The following is a 17,400-nucleotide window of genomic DNA, read 5'->3' on the forward strand; positions in this document are numbered from 1 at the left end:
ATTTCATAATATCTACTAATCAACTATAAATTGACTTAATAATAATCTTTGATGAACTCAATGACTCGAATGCAACATTCTTCGAAATATGCCATGAAAGACTCCAAGAAATATCTCTAAAATGAGCAAATGCACAGCGGAAGATTTCTTTCATACCTGAGAATAAAACATGCTTTAAAGTGTCAACCAAAAGGTTGGTGAGTTCATTAGTTTAATATAAATAATCATTTCCATCATTTTAATAGATCACAAGATTTTCATTTACAGTTCTCATAAAATATACGTCCCATGCATAGAGACAAAAATCATTCATATGGATTGAACACCTGGTAACCGACATTCACAATATGTATATAAGAATATCCCCATCATTCCGGGATCCTCCTTCGGACATGATATAAATTTCGAAGTACTAAAGCATCCGGTACTTTGGATGGGGCTTGTTGGGCCCGATAGATCTATCTTTAGAGTTCGCGTCAATTAGGGTGTCTGTTCCCTAATTCTTAGATTACCAGACTTAATAAAAAGGGCATATTCGATTTCGATCATTCAACCATAAAATGTAGTTTCAATTACTTGTGTCTATTTCGTAAAGCATTTATAAAATCAGCGCATGTATTCTCAGTCCCAAAAATATATATTGCAAAAGCATTTAAAAATGGAGCAAATGAAACTCACGCATATAAATATTGTAAAACAGTTATTAAAACAGTGCATGTATTCACAGTCCAAAAATGTAAAGAGTAAAAAGGGAGCAAATGAACTCACTTATTGTATTTCGTAGTAAAAATACATATAACGTCATTGAACAAGTGTAAGGTTGGCCTCGGATTCACGAACCTAAAATAATTATGTATATTTATATGTTGGTCAATAATTGTCTTAACAAATTAGGTCAAGTCATAGTGTACCACAATCCTAATGCTCGAGACTAATATGCAAAAGTTAACAAAAGTTAATTTGACTCAAAATGATTTCCAAAATTTATACATGATTATTATATAGTTTAAATATCGTCATTTTATATTTTTAAATATTTTTAAAAGATTTATTAGAGTAAATAATATAATTCATTTATTAATAAATAAAACTTTATATAAAAATATACTTATATATATCTTAGATAATAAAATTTATAAAGTTCATTGAATATCATAAAAATGTTATGATAGATTTTATTAAGGTAATTATATTATTTGTATTACCTTTTTTTTTTTGATAAAATAAAACTGATAATAATAATAAATGAAAGTTGTATTATTTTGTATTAATAATTATTATTATTCTATTAATAATAATAACAATATTTATATTTACGAAAATGGTATTATAACAATATGATAATTTTTATAGAAAATGAAATTTTATATTAACAATGATATTCTTATTAAAATATTAATTTTTGTAAAGATGATATTTTTAATATTAATAATAATACTTTTAATAATAATAGTGATAAAAATAATGAAAAATGATAATTTTATCTGAATCAATATCATTAAATTTCATCATGATACTCATACTCATTATTTCCTAATCAATTTGTTAATAGCTTTTAAATCGTCTTTCATATCGCGTTCATTTTGATGATAATAATAGTAGTTATAATAATTAAGTGTTACTTAATATTATAATACTAATAATAATAAATGTTATGATAATGATATTACTAATAACTATTTTAATGATTAATAATAATAATAATAATAATAATAATAATAATAATAATAATAATAATAATAATAATAATAATAATAATAATAATACTAATTATAACTTTAACAATAGTAATAATAATAAAAATAACAATAATAATAATGATAATAATAATAATAATAATAATAATAATAATAATAATAATAATAATAATAATAATAATAATAATTTGATAGAAATTAGAACGATGTTAATAATGACGATGAAAATAATCATTTTTAATAATAATATCAAAAATTCAATTGACTATAACTTCTAATCCGTTCATCGAATCCATTCGACATCTAAATGAAAAGTTCTTAATTTTTCACTAGCTTTCCAACGACATGCATATCTTATACTTTATCTCAATCACAAGTGTAACTAATTCGAGATTCAATATAACCTAACTAAGGGCAATATCAAAATTACAAGCATGCATAATCCTATATTCTCGAGCACTAGTCAGAGATACACTATTAGTATGTAAAAATTAAATTATGAGTACTCACGTATCAATATTGAGATTCAATATTGCAGGAAAGGTACGTAGACGCGACGGAGATGATAAATACTAGATTGACCTCACGAGCATGCCCCCGAACCATACCCATAACCTCCATAGCTATAACCCATAATTTCCTTAGTTCTGCCCGGCTCGTAAAACTCATTTTTTAAATTACTCAAACAGCACACCGTCGTAGTATTTTATGTAATAATACTAATAATAATAATACTAATAATAATAATTATTATTATTATATTACTAATAAGATTAATAATAATATTAATAATATATCTTATACTTATACGAAGTAGTAAAATGAAGAATGAATCAACTGAATCAAATTCGTTTGATTTATAGGCATGAGTTTTACACCTAACCCCTCATTTACAGCTCAACATTACTTAACTCATTGCCGACACTTTTATAACTAATTATATATATTATATAATATATTTAATCTTTAGAATTAATTAAATATTATATTATATTCTCGTGCATAGTAAAAATGTAATTTTTGTTCAAATGACTCGTACGTTGTCACTCGACTCATGTACCACTTTCGGTTTTTCGAGCGCACTTTCGTACGTTTAGAAAACTAGCCTTTTACATTACGCGACGTGTACCCTTATAAATAAATTAACTTACTCATCAATAAATTACCTTATAAAAATGTAGCTTTATAAAATTGAGCGTTGTGATCATTTGCTTCTATAAATCAGTGGTTCGTTGTTTGTCAAAATATTTTATTTTAAATCAGGGCGTTTTATGACTAAGTTAATATATACATATATATATTTTTATTTAAAATTGTAAATTTGTACATAATATATAAATGTTTGAAATATTTATTTACTGATATAATATTTAGTCTTTCAAAACCAATTATATTTCAAAGTTCGTTTTATATAATTTAACTCTTTAAATATTAGTAGTTATTCTACCAAACAATGTTTTTAATATGAAAAAAATAATTGGTTGACTAGTTAATCAAGGTAAAGTACACTTTTGAAATTTAAACGGAAATGATTACTAACTTTTGACTAACTCTCGTTAATGACACTTTTGTAAATCTCTTTTACCAAATATTTCGGATACCGTTAAAAAGAAAAGGTTTTCTAATTCAAAGTGGACCTCTAAACAGAGACTCGTAATCGTAATTCAATGTATCTAATAATTCAATCATTTAATATTATCTTTTAATTCCGTCGATAATTATTAAATATATTTTAAAACAACAACGTTCATGTAAAGTATTATACGTCTAATACTTGTTAATGTTTTCAGGTTATAATATATACATATATACATTCATTTAGTGGTTCGTGAATCATTGAAATTTGGTCGAGATTAAATGAACGTATGAACACAGTTTCAAATTCTTATTATTCAATTTAACAGACTTTGCTTATCGTGTCGGGAATATATAAAGATTAAAGTTTAAGTTTGGTCAGAAATTTCCGGGTTGTCACAGTAGTTAGCTTTTTCTTCAATAACTGAAACGCTTTCTCTTGTTCATCCTTCCATTCAAATTTCTTCCCTTTATGCGTTAATGCAGTCAAGGGTTTTGCTATTCTGGAAAAGTCTTGGATGAACCTTCTGTAGTAACCAGCTAGTCCTAAAAACTGGCATATGTGTTTCGGAGTTTTCGGGGCCTCCCACTTTTCAACAGTTTCTATCTTTTCCGGATCCACCTTAATACCTTCTTTGTTCACTATGTGACCGAGGAATTGAACTTCTTCCAACCAAAATGCACACTTTGAAAACTTAGCGTACAATTCTTCCTTCCTCAATACTTCTAACACCTTTCTCAAATGTTCACCGTGTTCTTGGTCATTCTTTGAGTAAATAAGTATGTCATCAATGAAAACAATGACAAACTTGTCAAGGTATGGTCCACACACTCGGTTCATAAGGTCCATGAACACAGCTGGTGCATTAGTTAAACCAAACGGCATGACCATAAACTCGTAATGACCGTAACGTGTTCTGAAAGCAGTCTTTGGAATATCATCTTCTTTCACCCGCATTTGATGATACCCGGAACGTAAGTCAATCTTTGAATAAACAGACGAGCCTTGTAGTTGATCAAATAAGTCGTTGATTCTCGGGAGTGGGTAGCGGTTCTTGATGGTAAGTTTGTTCAACTCTCGGTAGTCGATGCACAACCTGAATGTACCATCTTTCTTCTTGACAAACAAAACAGGAGCTCCCCACGGTGATGTGCTTGGTCGAATGAAACCACGCTCTAAAAGTTCTTGTAATTGGCTTTGCAGTTCTTTCATCTCACTGGGTGCAAGTCTGTAAGGAGCACGAGCTATTGGTGCAGCTCCTGGTACAAGATCTATTTGAAATTCAATGGATCGATGTGGGGGTAATCCCGGTAATTCTTTCGGAAATACATCAAGAAATTCTTTTGCAATGGGAACATCATTGATGCTCTTTTCTTCAGTTTGTGCTTTCTCGATGTGTGCTAGAACAGCATAGCAACCTTTTCTGATTAGTTTTTGTGCCTTCAAATTACTAATAAGATGTAGCTTCGTGTTTCCCTTTTCTCCGTACACCATTAAGGGTTTTCCTTTTTCTCGTATAATACGAATTGCATTTTTGTAACAAACGATCTCTGCTTTCACTTCTTTCAACCAGTCCATACCGATTATCACATCAAAACTCCCTAACTCTACTGGTATCAAATCAATCTTAAATGTTTGGCTAACCAGTTTAATTTCTCGATTCCGACATATATTATCTACTGAAATTAATTTACCATTTGCTAATTCGAGTAAAAATTTACTATCTAAAGGCGTCAATGGACAACTTAATTTAGCACAAAAATCTCTACTCATATAGCTTTTATCCGCACCCGAATCAAATAAAACGTAAGCAGATTTATTGTCAATAAGAAACGTACCCGTAACAAGCTCCGGGTCTTCCTGTGCCTCTGCCGCATTAATATTGAAAACTCTTCCGCGGCCTTGTCCATTCGTGTTCTCCTGGTTCGGGCAATTTCTAATAATGTGGCCCAGTTTTCCACATTTATAACAAATTACATTGGCATAACTTGCTTCGACACTACTTGCTCCTCCATTACTCGTTCCGACACCATTTGTTCCTTTCGGTCTGTTAACCCCTGGTTCGTAGACCTCACACTTCACCGCGCTATGACCATTTCTTTTACACTTGTTGCAAAATTTGGTGCAGAACCCCGAGTGATACTTTTCACACCTTTGGCATAGCTGCTTCTGATTGTTGTTGTTGTTGCGGTTGTTATTGTTGTTGGGATGATTGTTGTAGTTGCTGTTGTTGTTGTTGTTGTTGTTATTTTTTGTTGTTGTTGGGCCGTTTGTTGTAGTTGCGATTGATGTTGCGATTGTTAGGATAATTGTTGCGATTATTGTTGTAATTGCTGTTATTGTTGTATTGGTGATTCTTATCACCGTTTTCCTCCCACTTTCTTTTGACTTGCTTCACATTGGCCTCTTCAGCAGTATGTTCTTTAATTCTTTCTTCAATCTGGTTCACTAGTTTGTGAGCCATTCTACATGCCTGTTGTATGGAGGCGGGCTCGTGTGAACTTATATCTTCTTGGATTCTTTCCGGTAATCCTTTCACAAACGCGTCGATCTTCTCTTCTTCATCTTCGAACGCTCCCGGACACAATAGGCATAATTCTGTGAATCGTCTTTCGTATGTGGTAATATCAAATCCTTGGGTTCGTAACCCTCTAAATTCTGTCTTGAGCTTATTGACCTCGGTTCTAGGACGGTACTTCTCGTTCATCAAGTGCTTGAATGCTGACCACGGTAGTGCGTACGCATCATCTTGTCCCACTTGCTCTAGATAGGTATTCCACCATGTTAACGCAGAACCTGTGAAGGTATGCGTAGCGTACTTCACTTTGTCCTCTTCAGTACACTTACTTATGGTAAACACCAATTTGACCTTCTCGGTCCACCGTTTCAATCCGATCGGTCCTTCGGTTCCATCAAATTCCAAAGGTTTGCAGGCAGTGAATTCTTTGTAGGTGCATCCTACACGATTTCCTGTACTGCTAGATCCAAGGTTATTATTGGTATGTAGCGCAGCCTGTACTGCGGCTATGTTTGAAGCTAGAAAAGTATGGAATTCCTCTTCATTCATATTCACGGTGTGTCGAGTAGTCGGTGCCATTTCCTTCAAAATAGTCAAATGGAACAAGTTAATCATACAGAATATTAAGAGTAGTTAATAGTATTTCGTAGCATAATATGAACTCATTTATAAAAGCTTTTTCTTCATATTAGCGTTTTATAAGTTTAAATTCGGGTAGTACCTACCCGTTAAGTTCATACTTAGTAGCTAATATACAATTCAATTACTACAATTCTATATGAAAAACTGATTATAGTAATATTTCGCGTTCAAACTTTTATACAATATCTTACAAACTTACAATACCGCTTATTTTACATAAAGCATGAAATATAGCACACAATAACTTTGATACAAGATAGTTGTGAAGATAATTCTAGCTAGTACACAAGTCGTTCAGCAAAGGCAATAAAGACACGTAATTCATACGTCCAGAAACAAGTCATGCATTCTGGTTTTACTAGGACTACTTCCCATCCTTGGTCTTGTGGAACATAACCGTTATGGCCGTTGATAAGACAGCGTGTTGTAACGTCGTCAAAGGGACGAGGGTTACGTAATGTCCAACAGTCCCGTAATAATCTAAAAACCTCATTTCTTACCCCAATTACCGACTCCGTCACTTGTGGAAACGTTTTGTTTAATAGTTGTAGCCCGATGTTCTTGTTCTCAATTTGGTGAGAAGCGAACATTACTAATCCGTAAGCATAACATGCTTCTTTATGTTGCATGTTAGCCGCTTTTTCTAAATCACGAAGTCCAATATTCGGATATATTGAGTCAAAATAATTTCTTAACCCGTTACGTAAAATAGCATTTGGGTTCCCCGCAATATATGCGTCAAAGTAAACACATCGTAACTTATGGGTTTCCCAATGTGATATCCCCCATCTTTCAAACGAAAGTCTCTTATAAACCAAGACATTCTTGGAACGTTCTTCGAATGTCTTACAAACTGATCTCGCCTTAAATAGTTGTGCCGAAGAATTCTGACCGACTCTAGACAAGATTTCATCAATCATGTCTCCGGGTAGGTCTCTTAAAATATTGGGTTGTCTATCCATTTTGTGTTTTTATACTGTAAAATAGACAAGAGTTAGATTCATAAAAAAAATACTTATTAATACAAGCACTTTTTACATATATCATAAAGCATAAGCACACTATATTACTTATATTACACCACACGAATACAACTATCTTATTCCGACTCGCTTGTTTCTTCTTCTTCGGTTTTGGTTCGTTTTGTCAAGTTTCTAGGGATATATGATGTTCCCCTAATACGAGCCGTCGTTATCCACATTGGTTTAGAAAAACCTGGTGGTTTAGAGGTTCTCGGGTCATTGTTACAACTTAAGGACTTCGGGGGTTGACGATACATATAAAGTTCATCGGGGTTGGAATTAGATTTCTCTATTTTTATGCCCTTTCCCTTATTATTTTCTTTTGCCTTTTTAAATTCAGTTGGGGTAATTTCTATAACATCATCGGAATTCTCGTCGGAATCCGATTCATCGGAGAATTGGTAATCCTCCTAATATTTTGCTTCCTTGGCGGAAACACCATTGACCATAATTAACCTTGGTCGGTTGGTTGAGGATTTTCTTTTACTTAACCGTTTTATTATTTCCCCCACCGGTTCTACTTCTTCATCCGGTTCAGATTCTTCTTCCGGTTCCGATTCTTCTTCCGGTTCCGACTCTTCTTCCGGTTCCTCTTCGGGAACTTGTGAATCAGTCCACGAATCATTCCAATTTACATTTGACTCTTCATTATTATTAGGTGAGTCAATGGGACTTGTTCTAGAGGTAGACATCTATCACATAATATCAAACGCGTTAAGAGATTAATATATCACATAATATTCACATGTTAAAAATATATAGTTTCCAACAAAATTTGTTAAGCAATCATTTTTCAAGTAAACACGGTCGAAGTCCAGACTCACTAATGCATCCTAACAAACTCGATAAGACACACTAATGCAAAATTCTGGTTCTCTAAGACCAACGTTCGGATACCAACTGAAATGTCCCGTTCTTATTGATTAAAAACGTTCCATATTAATTGATTTCGTTGCGAGGTTTTGACCTCTATATGAGACGTTTTTCAAAGACTGCATTCATTTTAAAACAAACCATAACCTTTATTTCATCAATAAAGGTTTAAAAAGTTTTACGTAGATTATCAAATAATGATAATCTAAAATATCCTGTTTACACACGACCATTACATAATGGTTTACAATACAAATATGTTACAACAAAATAAGTTTCTTGAATGCAGTCTTTGAAAAACGTCTCATATAGAGGTCAAAACCTCGCAACGAAATCAATTAATATGCAACGTTTTTAATCATTAAGAACGGGACATTTCACCCTCTAAGTTCTGTCTTGAGCTTATTGACCTCGGCTCTGGGACGGTACTTCTCGTTCATCAAGTGCTTGAATGCTGACCACGGTAGTGCGTACGCATCGTCTTGTCCCACTTGCTCTAGATAGGTATTCCACCATGTTAACGCAGAACCTGTGAAGGTATGCGTAGCATACTTCACTTTGTCCTCTTCAGTACACTTACTTATGGCAAACACCGATTCGACCTTCTCGGTCCACCGTTTCAATCCGATCGGTCCTTCGGTTCCATCAAATTCCAAAGGTTTGCAGGCAGTGAATTCTTTGTAGGTGCATCCTACATGATTTCCTGTACTGCTAGATCCAAGGTTATTATTGGTATGTAGCGCAGCCTGTACTGCGGCTATATTTGAAGCTAGAAAAGTACGGAATTCTTCTTCATTCATATTCACGGTGTGTCGAGTAGTCGGTGCCATTTCCTTCAAAATAGTCAAATGTAACAAGTTAATCATACAGAATATTAAGAGTAGTTAATAGTATTTCATAGCATAATATGAACTCATTTATAAAAGCTTTTTCTTCATATTAGCGTTTTATAAGTTTAAATTCGGGTAGTACCTACCCGTTAAGTTCATACTTAGTAGCTAATATACAATTCAACTACTACAATTCTATATGAAAAACTGATTATAATAATATTTCGCGTTCAAACTTTTATACAATATTTTACAAACTTACAATACCGCTTATTTTACATAAAGCATGAAATATAGCACACAATGACTTTGATACAAGATAGTTGTGAAGATAATTCTAGCTAGTACACAAGTCGTTCAGCAAAGGCAATAAAGACACGTAATTCATACGTCCAGAAACAAGTCATGCATTCTGGTTTTACTAGGACTACTTCCCATCCTTGGTCTTGTGGAACATAACCGTTATGGCCGTTGATAAGACAGCGTGTTGTAACGTCGTCAAAGGGACGAGGGTTACGTAATGACCAACAGTCTCGTAATAACCTAAAAACCTCATTTCTTACCCCAATTACCGACTCCGTCACTTGTGGGAACGTTTTGTTTAATAGTTGTAGCCCGATGTTCTTTTTCTCACTTTGGTGAGAAGTGAACATTACTAACCCGTAAGCATAGCATGCTTCTTTATGTTGCATGTTAGCCGCTTTTTCTAAATCATGAAGTCCTATATTCGGATACATTGAGTCAAAATAATTTCTTAACCCGTTGCGTAAAATAGCATTTGGGTTCCCCGCAATATATGCGTCAAAGTAAACACATCGTAACTTATGGGTTTCCCAATGTGATATCCCCCATCTTTCAAACGAAAGTCTCTTATAAACCAAGACATTCTTGGAACGTTCTTCGAATGTCTTACAAACTGATCTCGCCTTAAATAGTTGTGCCGAGGAATTCTGACCGACTCTAGACAAGATTTCATCAATCATGTCTCCGAGTAGGTCTCTTAAAATATTGGGTTGTCTATCCATTTTGTGTTTTTATACTGTAAAATAGACAAGAGTTAGATTCATAAAAAAAAAAATACTTATTAATACAAGCAATTTTTACATATATCATAAAGCATAAGCATACTATATTACATATATTACACCACACGAATACAACTATCTTATTCCAACTCGCTCGTTTCTTCTTCTTCGGTTTTGGTTCGTTTTGCCAAGTTTCTAGGGATATATGATGTTCCCCTAATACGAGCTGTCGTTTTCCACAATGGTTTAGAAAAACCTGGTGGTTTAGAGGTTCCCGGTTCATTGTTACAACTTAAGGGCTTCGGGGGTTGACGATACATATAAAGTTCATCGGGGTTGGAATTAGATTTCTCTATTTTTATGCCCTTTCCCTTATTATTTTCTTTTGCCTTTTTAAATTCAGTTGGGGTAATTTCTATAACATCATCGGAATTCTCGTCGGAATCCGATTCATTGGAGAATTGGTAATCCTCCCAATATTTTGCTTCCTTGGCGAAAACACCATTGACCATAATTAACCTTGGTCGGCCGGTTGAGGATTTTCTTTTACTTAACCGTTTTATTATTTCCCCCACCGGTTCTATTTCCTCCTCCGGTTCCTCCTCTTCCGGTTCTGATTCTTCTTCCGGTTCTGATTTTTCTTCCGGTTCTTCTTCGGGAACTTGTGAATCAGTCCAATATATATTTGACTCTTCGTTATTATTAGGTGAGTCAATGGGATTTGTGCTAGAGGTAGACATCTATCACACAATATCAAACATGTTAAGAGATTAATATATCACATAATATATACATGTTAATAATATATAGTTTCCAACAAAAATGTTAAGCAATCATTTTTAAAGAAAACACGGTCGAAGTCCAGACTCACTAATGCATCCTAACAAACTCGATAAGACACACTAATGCAAATTTTCTGGTTCTCTAAGACCAACGCTCGGATACCAACTGAAATGTCCCATTCTTATTGATTAAAAACGTTCCATATTAATTGATTTCGTTGCGAGGTTTTGACCTCTATATGAGACGTTTTTCAAAGACTGCATTCATTTTAAAACAAACCATAACCTTTATTTCATCAATAAAGGTTTAAAAAGCTTTACGTAGATTATCAAATAATGATAATCTAAAATATCCTGTTTACACACGACCATTACATAATGGTTTACAATACAAATATGTTACAACAAAATAAGTTTCTTGAATGCAGTTTTTACACAATATCATACAAGCATGGACTCCAAATCTCGTCCTTATATAAGTATGCGATAGCGGAAGCTCTTAATAATCACCTGAGAATAAACATGCTTAAAACGTCAACAAAAATGTTGGTGAGTTATAGGTTTAACCTATATATATCAAATCATAATAATAGCCCACAAGATTTCATATTTCAATACACATCCCATACATAGAGATAAAAATCATCATATGGTGAACACCTGGTAACCGACATTAACAAGATGCATATATAAGAATATCCCCATCATTCCGGGACACCCTTCGGATATGATATAAATTTCGAAGTACTAAAGCATCCGGTACTTTGGATGGGGTTTGTTAGGCCCAATAGATCTATCTTTAGGATTCGCGTCAATTAGGGTGTCTGTTCCCTAATTTTTAGATTACCAGACTTAATAAAAAGAGGCATATTCGATTTCGATAATTCAACCATAGAATATAGTTTCACGTACTTGTGTCTATTTTGTAAATCATTTATAAAACCTGCATGTATTCTCATCCCAAAAATATTAGATTTTAAAAGTGGGACTATAACTCACTTTCACAGATTTTTACTTCGTCGGAAAGTAAGACTTGGCCACTGGTTGATTCACGTACCTATAACAATATATACATATATATCAAAGTATGTTCAAAATATATTTACAACACTTTTAATATATTTTGATGTTTTAAGTTTATTAAGTCAGCTGTTCTCGTTAGTAACCTACAACTAGTTGTCCACAGTTAGATGTACAGAAATAAATCGATAAATATTATCTTGAATCAATCCACGACCCAGTGTATACGTATCTCAGTATTGATCACAACTCAAACTATATATATTTTGGAATCAACCTCAACCCTGTATAGCTAACTCCAACATTCACATATAAAGTGTCTATGGTTGTTCCGAAATATATATATATGTGTCGACATGATAGGTCGAAACATTGTATACGTGTCTATGGTATCTCAAGATTACATAATATACAATACAAGTTGATTAAGTTATGGTTGGAATAGATTTGTTACCAATTTTCACGTAGCTAAAATGAGAAAAATTATCCAATCTTGTTTTACCCATAACTTCTTCATTTTAAATCCGTTTTGAGTGAATCAAATTGCTATGGTTTCATATTGAACTCTATTTTATGAATCTAAACAGAAAAAGTATAGGTTTATAGTCGGAAAAATAAGTTACAAGTCATTTTTGTAAAGGTAGTCATTTCAGTCGAAAGAACGACGTCTAGATGGCCATTTTAGAAAACATACTTCCACTTTGAGTTTAACCATAATTTTTGGATATAGTTTCATGTTCATAATAAAAATCATTTTCCCAGAAAAACAACTTTTAAATCAAAGTTTATCATAGTTTTTAATTAACTAACCCAAAACAGCCCGCGGTGTTACTACGACGGCGTAAATCCGGTTTTACGGTGTTTTTCATGTTTCCAGGTTTTAAATCATTAAGTTAGCATATCATATAAATATAGAACATGTGTTTAGTTGATTTTAAAAGTCAAGTTAGAAGGATTAACTTTTGTTTGCGAACAAGTTTAAAATTAACTAAACTATGTTCTAGTGATTACAAGTTTAAACCTTCGAATAAGATAGCTTTATATGTATGAATCGAATGATGTTATGAACATCATTACTACCTTAAGTTCCTTGGATAAACCTACTGGAAAAGAGAAAAATGGATCTAGCTTCAACGGATCCTTGGATGGCTCGAAGTTCTTGAAGCAGAATCATGACACGAAAACAAGTTCAAGTAAGATCATCACTTGAAATAAGATTGTTATAGTTATAGAAATTGAACCAAAGTTTGAATATGATTATTACCTTGTATTAGAATGATAACCTACTGTAAGAAACAAAGATTTCTTGAGGTTGGATTATCACCTTACAAGATTGGAAGTGAGCTAGCAAACTTGAAAGTATTCTTGATTTTATGTAACTAGAACTTGTAGAATTTATGAAGAACACTTAGAACTTAAAGATAGAACTTGAGAGAGATCAATTAGATGAAGAAAAAATTGAAGAATGAAAGTGTTTGTAGGTGTTTTTGGTCGTTGGTGTATGGATTAGATATAAAGGATATGTAATTTTGTTTTCATGTAAATAAATCATGAATGATTACTCATATTTTTGTAATTTTATGAGATATTTCATGCTAGTTGCCAAATGATGGTTCCCACATGTGTTAGGTGACTCACATGGGCTGCTAAGAGCTGATCATTGGAGTGTATATACCAATAGTACATACATCTAAAAGCTGTGTATTGTACGAGTACGAATACGGGTGCATACGAGTAGAATTGTTGATGAAACTGAACGAGGATGTAATTGTAAGCATTTTTGTTAAGTAGAAGTATTTTTATAAGTGTATTGAAGTCTTTCAAAAGTGTATAAATACATATTAAAACACTACATGTATATACATTTTAACTGAGTCGTTAAGTCATCGTTAGTCGTTACAAGTAAGTGTTGTTTTGAAACCTTTAGGTTAACGATCTTGTTAAATGTTGTTAACCCAATGTTTATAATATCAAATGAGATTTTAAATTATTATATTATCATGATATTATCATGTATGAATATCTCTTAATATGATATATATACATTAAATGTCTTTACAACGATAATCGTTACATATATGTCTCGTTTAAAAATCATTAAGTTAGTAGTCTTATTTTTACATATGTAGTTCATTGTTAATATACTTAATGATATGTTTACTTATCATAGTATCATGTTAACTATATATATATCCATATATATGTCATCATATAGTTTTTACAAGTTTTAACGTTCGTGAATCACCGGTCAACTTGGGTGGTCAATTGTCTATATGAAACATATTTCAATTAATCAAGTCTTAACAAGTTTGATTGCTTAACATGTTGGAAACACTTAATCATGTAAATAACAATTTCATTTAATATATATATAAATATGGAAAAGTTCGGGTCACTACATGATGAACTTGAGCAAAATGTGGGAAGTCAAGCTGGAGAAATCTTGACTCTTCAGACTCAGAATCAAGCATTGACTGAGAGATTGAACGAATGGGAGAAGAAGATTGTGATAGAAGAGGAGGATGGAGAACCAGATCCTTTTGGTACTGTTGGTGAAGAAGAAGAGGAGGACAGGGCTCTCGAGCTTGCTAAAGGTTATACAGAAGATAACCCGCTGTATGTAACTCCACTTCAAGTTATAACAGTTTCTGAATTTTTAGCTATGCAGGATCGACTTAATCACTCTACTATTTACACTGATCTAGAAGAAGGGGAGATCCCTCCGGATCTCACCGAAACTGAGCAGGAGTTGATGGAGCGTCTAGAGCGATAAGCTAAGGAATCTGCTGACGCTGCATCAAAAGCTTCAACTGAAGCTTCGACTTCAGAGGCTCATAATTGTGATGATGATATGAGTGATACTGATGTTTTTGATGAGAGTGATAATAGTTTTGATGAATTTGTTATTGAGGATGAGCCAACTGAGCCTTATCCTCGTTATGAAGGCTGTGATGATGATTATCCAACTTTTGCTGAGTACTTTCGAATGAATGATGAACTTTTGAACAGAAAGTGCAAGGAAAAAGAACAGAACGAGCAAGAGAGTGTTTTGCCGGAAGGCTTCTTACCGGTTAAATTCAACATGAACTTTTGAACAGAAAGTGCAAGGAAAAAGAACAGAACGAGCAAGAGAGTGTGTTGCCGGAAGGCTTCTTGCCGGTTAAATTCAATAAAGAACAGGTTGAAGTTTTGGAAGAGGATTGGAAGATTTCAATGAGAATTCGTAATTATGTGATGAAACCTGAGGTGGAGCCTCAATTTTTGAAGTTTATAGAGCAATGTGAGAGTTTGCGTGCTAAAGGAAAGATAATAGCCTGGGCTTATATTAAAGAATTTGATATATATATGCGATCAAGAAAGAACACAGAGTGGATTATATCAAGTATGCATACGAATTCAAATCGTTACCATATTTTGAATTTATGCAGATTGCAAGGCTAAAGATGTTATATCAGGATTATGTTGGTATTCCTGATCTTTTGGTTCGTAAGATAAGAAGATCATTTCGGTCACCTAATTTTGTAGGCTTTCGACCACAATTTCCAAAGATCTCTTACAGGACAAACGGGAAAATAGGGGTAAGGAGGAAGATAGTAAAATATCAACCTGTGAAATATATGCGAAAGGTTCCATTGAGGAAAATGCCGCAACACTTCAGCTCCCGTTTTCGTTGGTGGTATTATGATGAACGCTCGGAGGAAGCAGTTATTGTGTTAGACAAAGATGGAGGAGATGAAAATGATAGTATAAGGGTTTTGGATCCAGTTTGGTTGAGGAACTGCTGTGAGGAAGATATGTTCACCTTATACTACAACCGGATGCTGTATCGTCCAGAAAATCGTGTGCAGGCTGAACAGTACTGCAGAGTTGTGAAACTTTGCTATCTGAAGAACTGGGTGACAGATCCTTTTACTGATTGATAACTGAATCTTTGTGCTCTACGGCTAGGTCTTAGGGGGAATTTGTTGGTGCATGAATCCCCAGTCGTAGTTTATCTTTACGTTTAACACATTCGGTTATGTAATAATGTTTACTTGTGACTATTGATTACGTTTGTGATTGTGAGTACTTAATTTGTTAAATAATCAATATGTTAAACTGCACACACAGTCGACCGAGTGTGTGTACACACTCGACCGACTGTGTTACTCAGTCGACCGACTGAGAGACACACTCGACCGAGTGTGTCTGACCTGCCGTATATATACGGGTTGAGACTTTTTGATTGAGTTTGATCATCCCATTTACCCTAGTCGACTGGTTTTCGTCTCCAGAGAACCCTAACACCATATACCACCGAAATATATTGTTTAGGCGTCGATCTAATCTAGTTCTTGTTCTAGGTTTGATCTATTTAATCCCGATACGACCCATATCTCGGTTTAATCCTATTCTAGTGAATTTCGCCTCTAGGATAATTGACAAGCGACCTAAGATCCGTGAATAAACGTCTACATTAGCAATAATTGCTTTAGGTTTCAAACTCTTTACAACGGCCTTCTTCACGGTTGCTTTCTTCGGTGTAACCTTTGCAGCAGGTGCTTTTTTCCCAGCCGTAGATCTAGTAGACGTCCGTGCAACTTTACCCGGTTTAGTTGGCGTCTTAGGATTTGGCTTAGCCTTTGCAGCTGCAGCTTTCGGCTTTACAGCTGGCTTAGCTACAGCTTTCTTCGGCTTGGCTTTCACAGCTGGCTTAGGCTTAGCAGCAGATTTTGGCTTGGCTACAGCTTTTGCCTTTGGAGCAGCCTTAGGCTTGGCGACCGCTTTCTTAGCAGGAGCCTTTTTAGCGACTGTCTTTGGCTTGGTGGCTTTTTTCGGCTTAGCAGCGGGTTTCTTCTTCGCCGGAGCAGATGTAGCCGGAGCTTTCGCCACCGGTAGCTTGTACGATGCCTTGACTTTAACTAATTTACCAGCAGCAACGAATTTTTTCAATTGAGTCAACAAAACCTTCTTGAAATTCCCCGGAAGATTCTTTTGCTTCTCTTCGATAAATTTCGTGATCGTATACTGACTAGATCCGGTCTTTTCCTTCAACGTCACAATTGTGTCCTTGATCATGGGGTATTGTTGTTGGACTTTGAATTGTATTAGGATGGTAAACAAGATTGCTAAAGTTTGTGAAATGGGGTATTATTGTTGTTGTTGTTGTTGTTGTTGTAAATGTGTTAAACGATTGTTGTTTCAGCTGCTTTCATATTTAGAATTTAGTTGTATTGTTAACTGGTTTGTAATTTCTTGTGTTGATAAAGCATGAATATATCGAATTGTTTGTTCTATTTTTGCTTCTGTATGTGAGGTGTCAGATATTCTTTTAACAATGTTTTTGATAATATTGGTACTGCAGATTGTGGGTACTATTCAGTGGATACTGTGTCGCTATTAGTGGGTGCTTAAAGTTGATTAAATAGACAGACT

At 33.9% G+C, this 17,400-nt stretch overlaps 1 protein-coding gene across 1 annotated transcript; it reads right to left on the bottom strand.

Moving 5' to 3' along the window:
* Positions 1-16,335: 16,335 nt before the first annotated feature.
* On the bottom strand, positions 16,336-17,043 carry LOC139848646 (uncharacterized). Its single transcript, XM_071838362.1, has one exon. It carries the CDS (start codon positions 17,041-17,043, stop codon positions 16,336-16,338), a length of 708 nt encoding a protein of 235 aa, XP_071694463.1.
* Positions 17,044-17,400: the final 357 nt, after the last annotated feature.

The sequence above is a fragment of the Rutidosis leptorrhynchoides genome, chromosome 5, assembly GCF_046630445.1.
Source record: "Rutidosis leptorrhynchoides isolate AG116_Rl617_1_P2 chromosome 5, CSIRO_AGI_Rlap_v1, whole genome shotgun sequence".
Lineage (NCBI taxonomy): Eukaryota > Viridiplantae > Streptophyta > Magnoliopsida > Asterales > Asteraceae > Rutidosis > Rutidosis leptorrhynchoides.

Excerpts from the sequence above, each read along its gene's own strand:
- LOC139848646 (XM_071838362.1), bottom strand. The coding sequence starts at position 17,043 with ATGATCAAGGACACAATTGTGACGTTGAAGGAAAAGACCGGATCTAGT.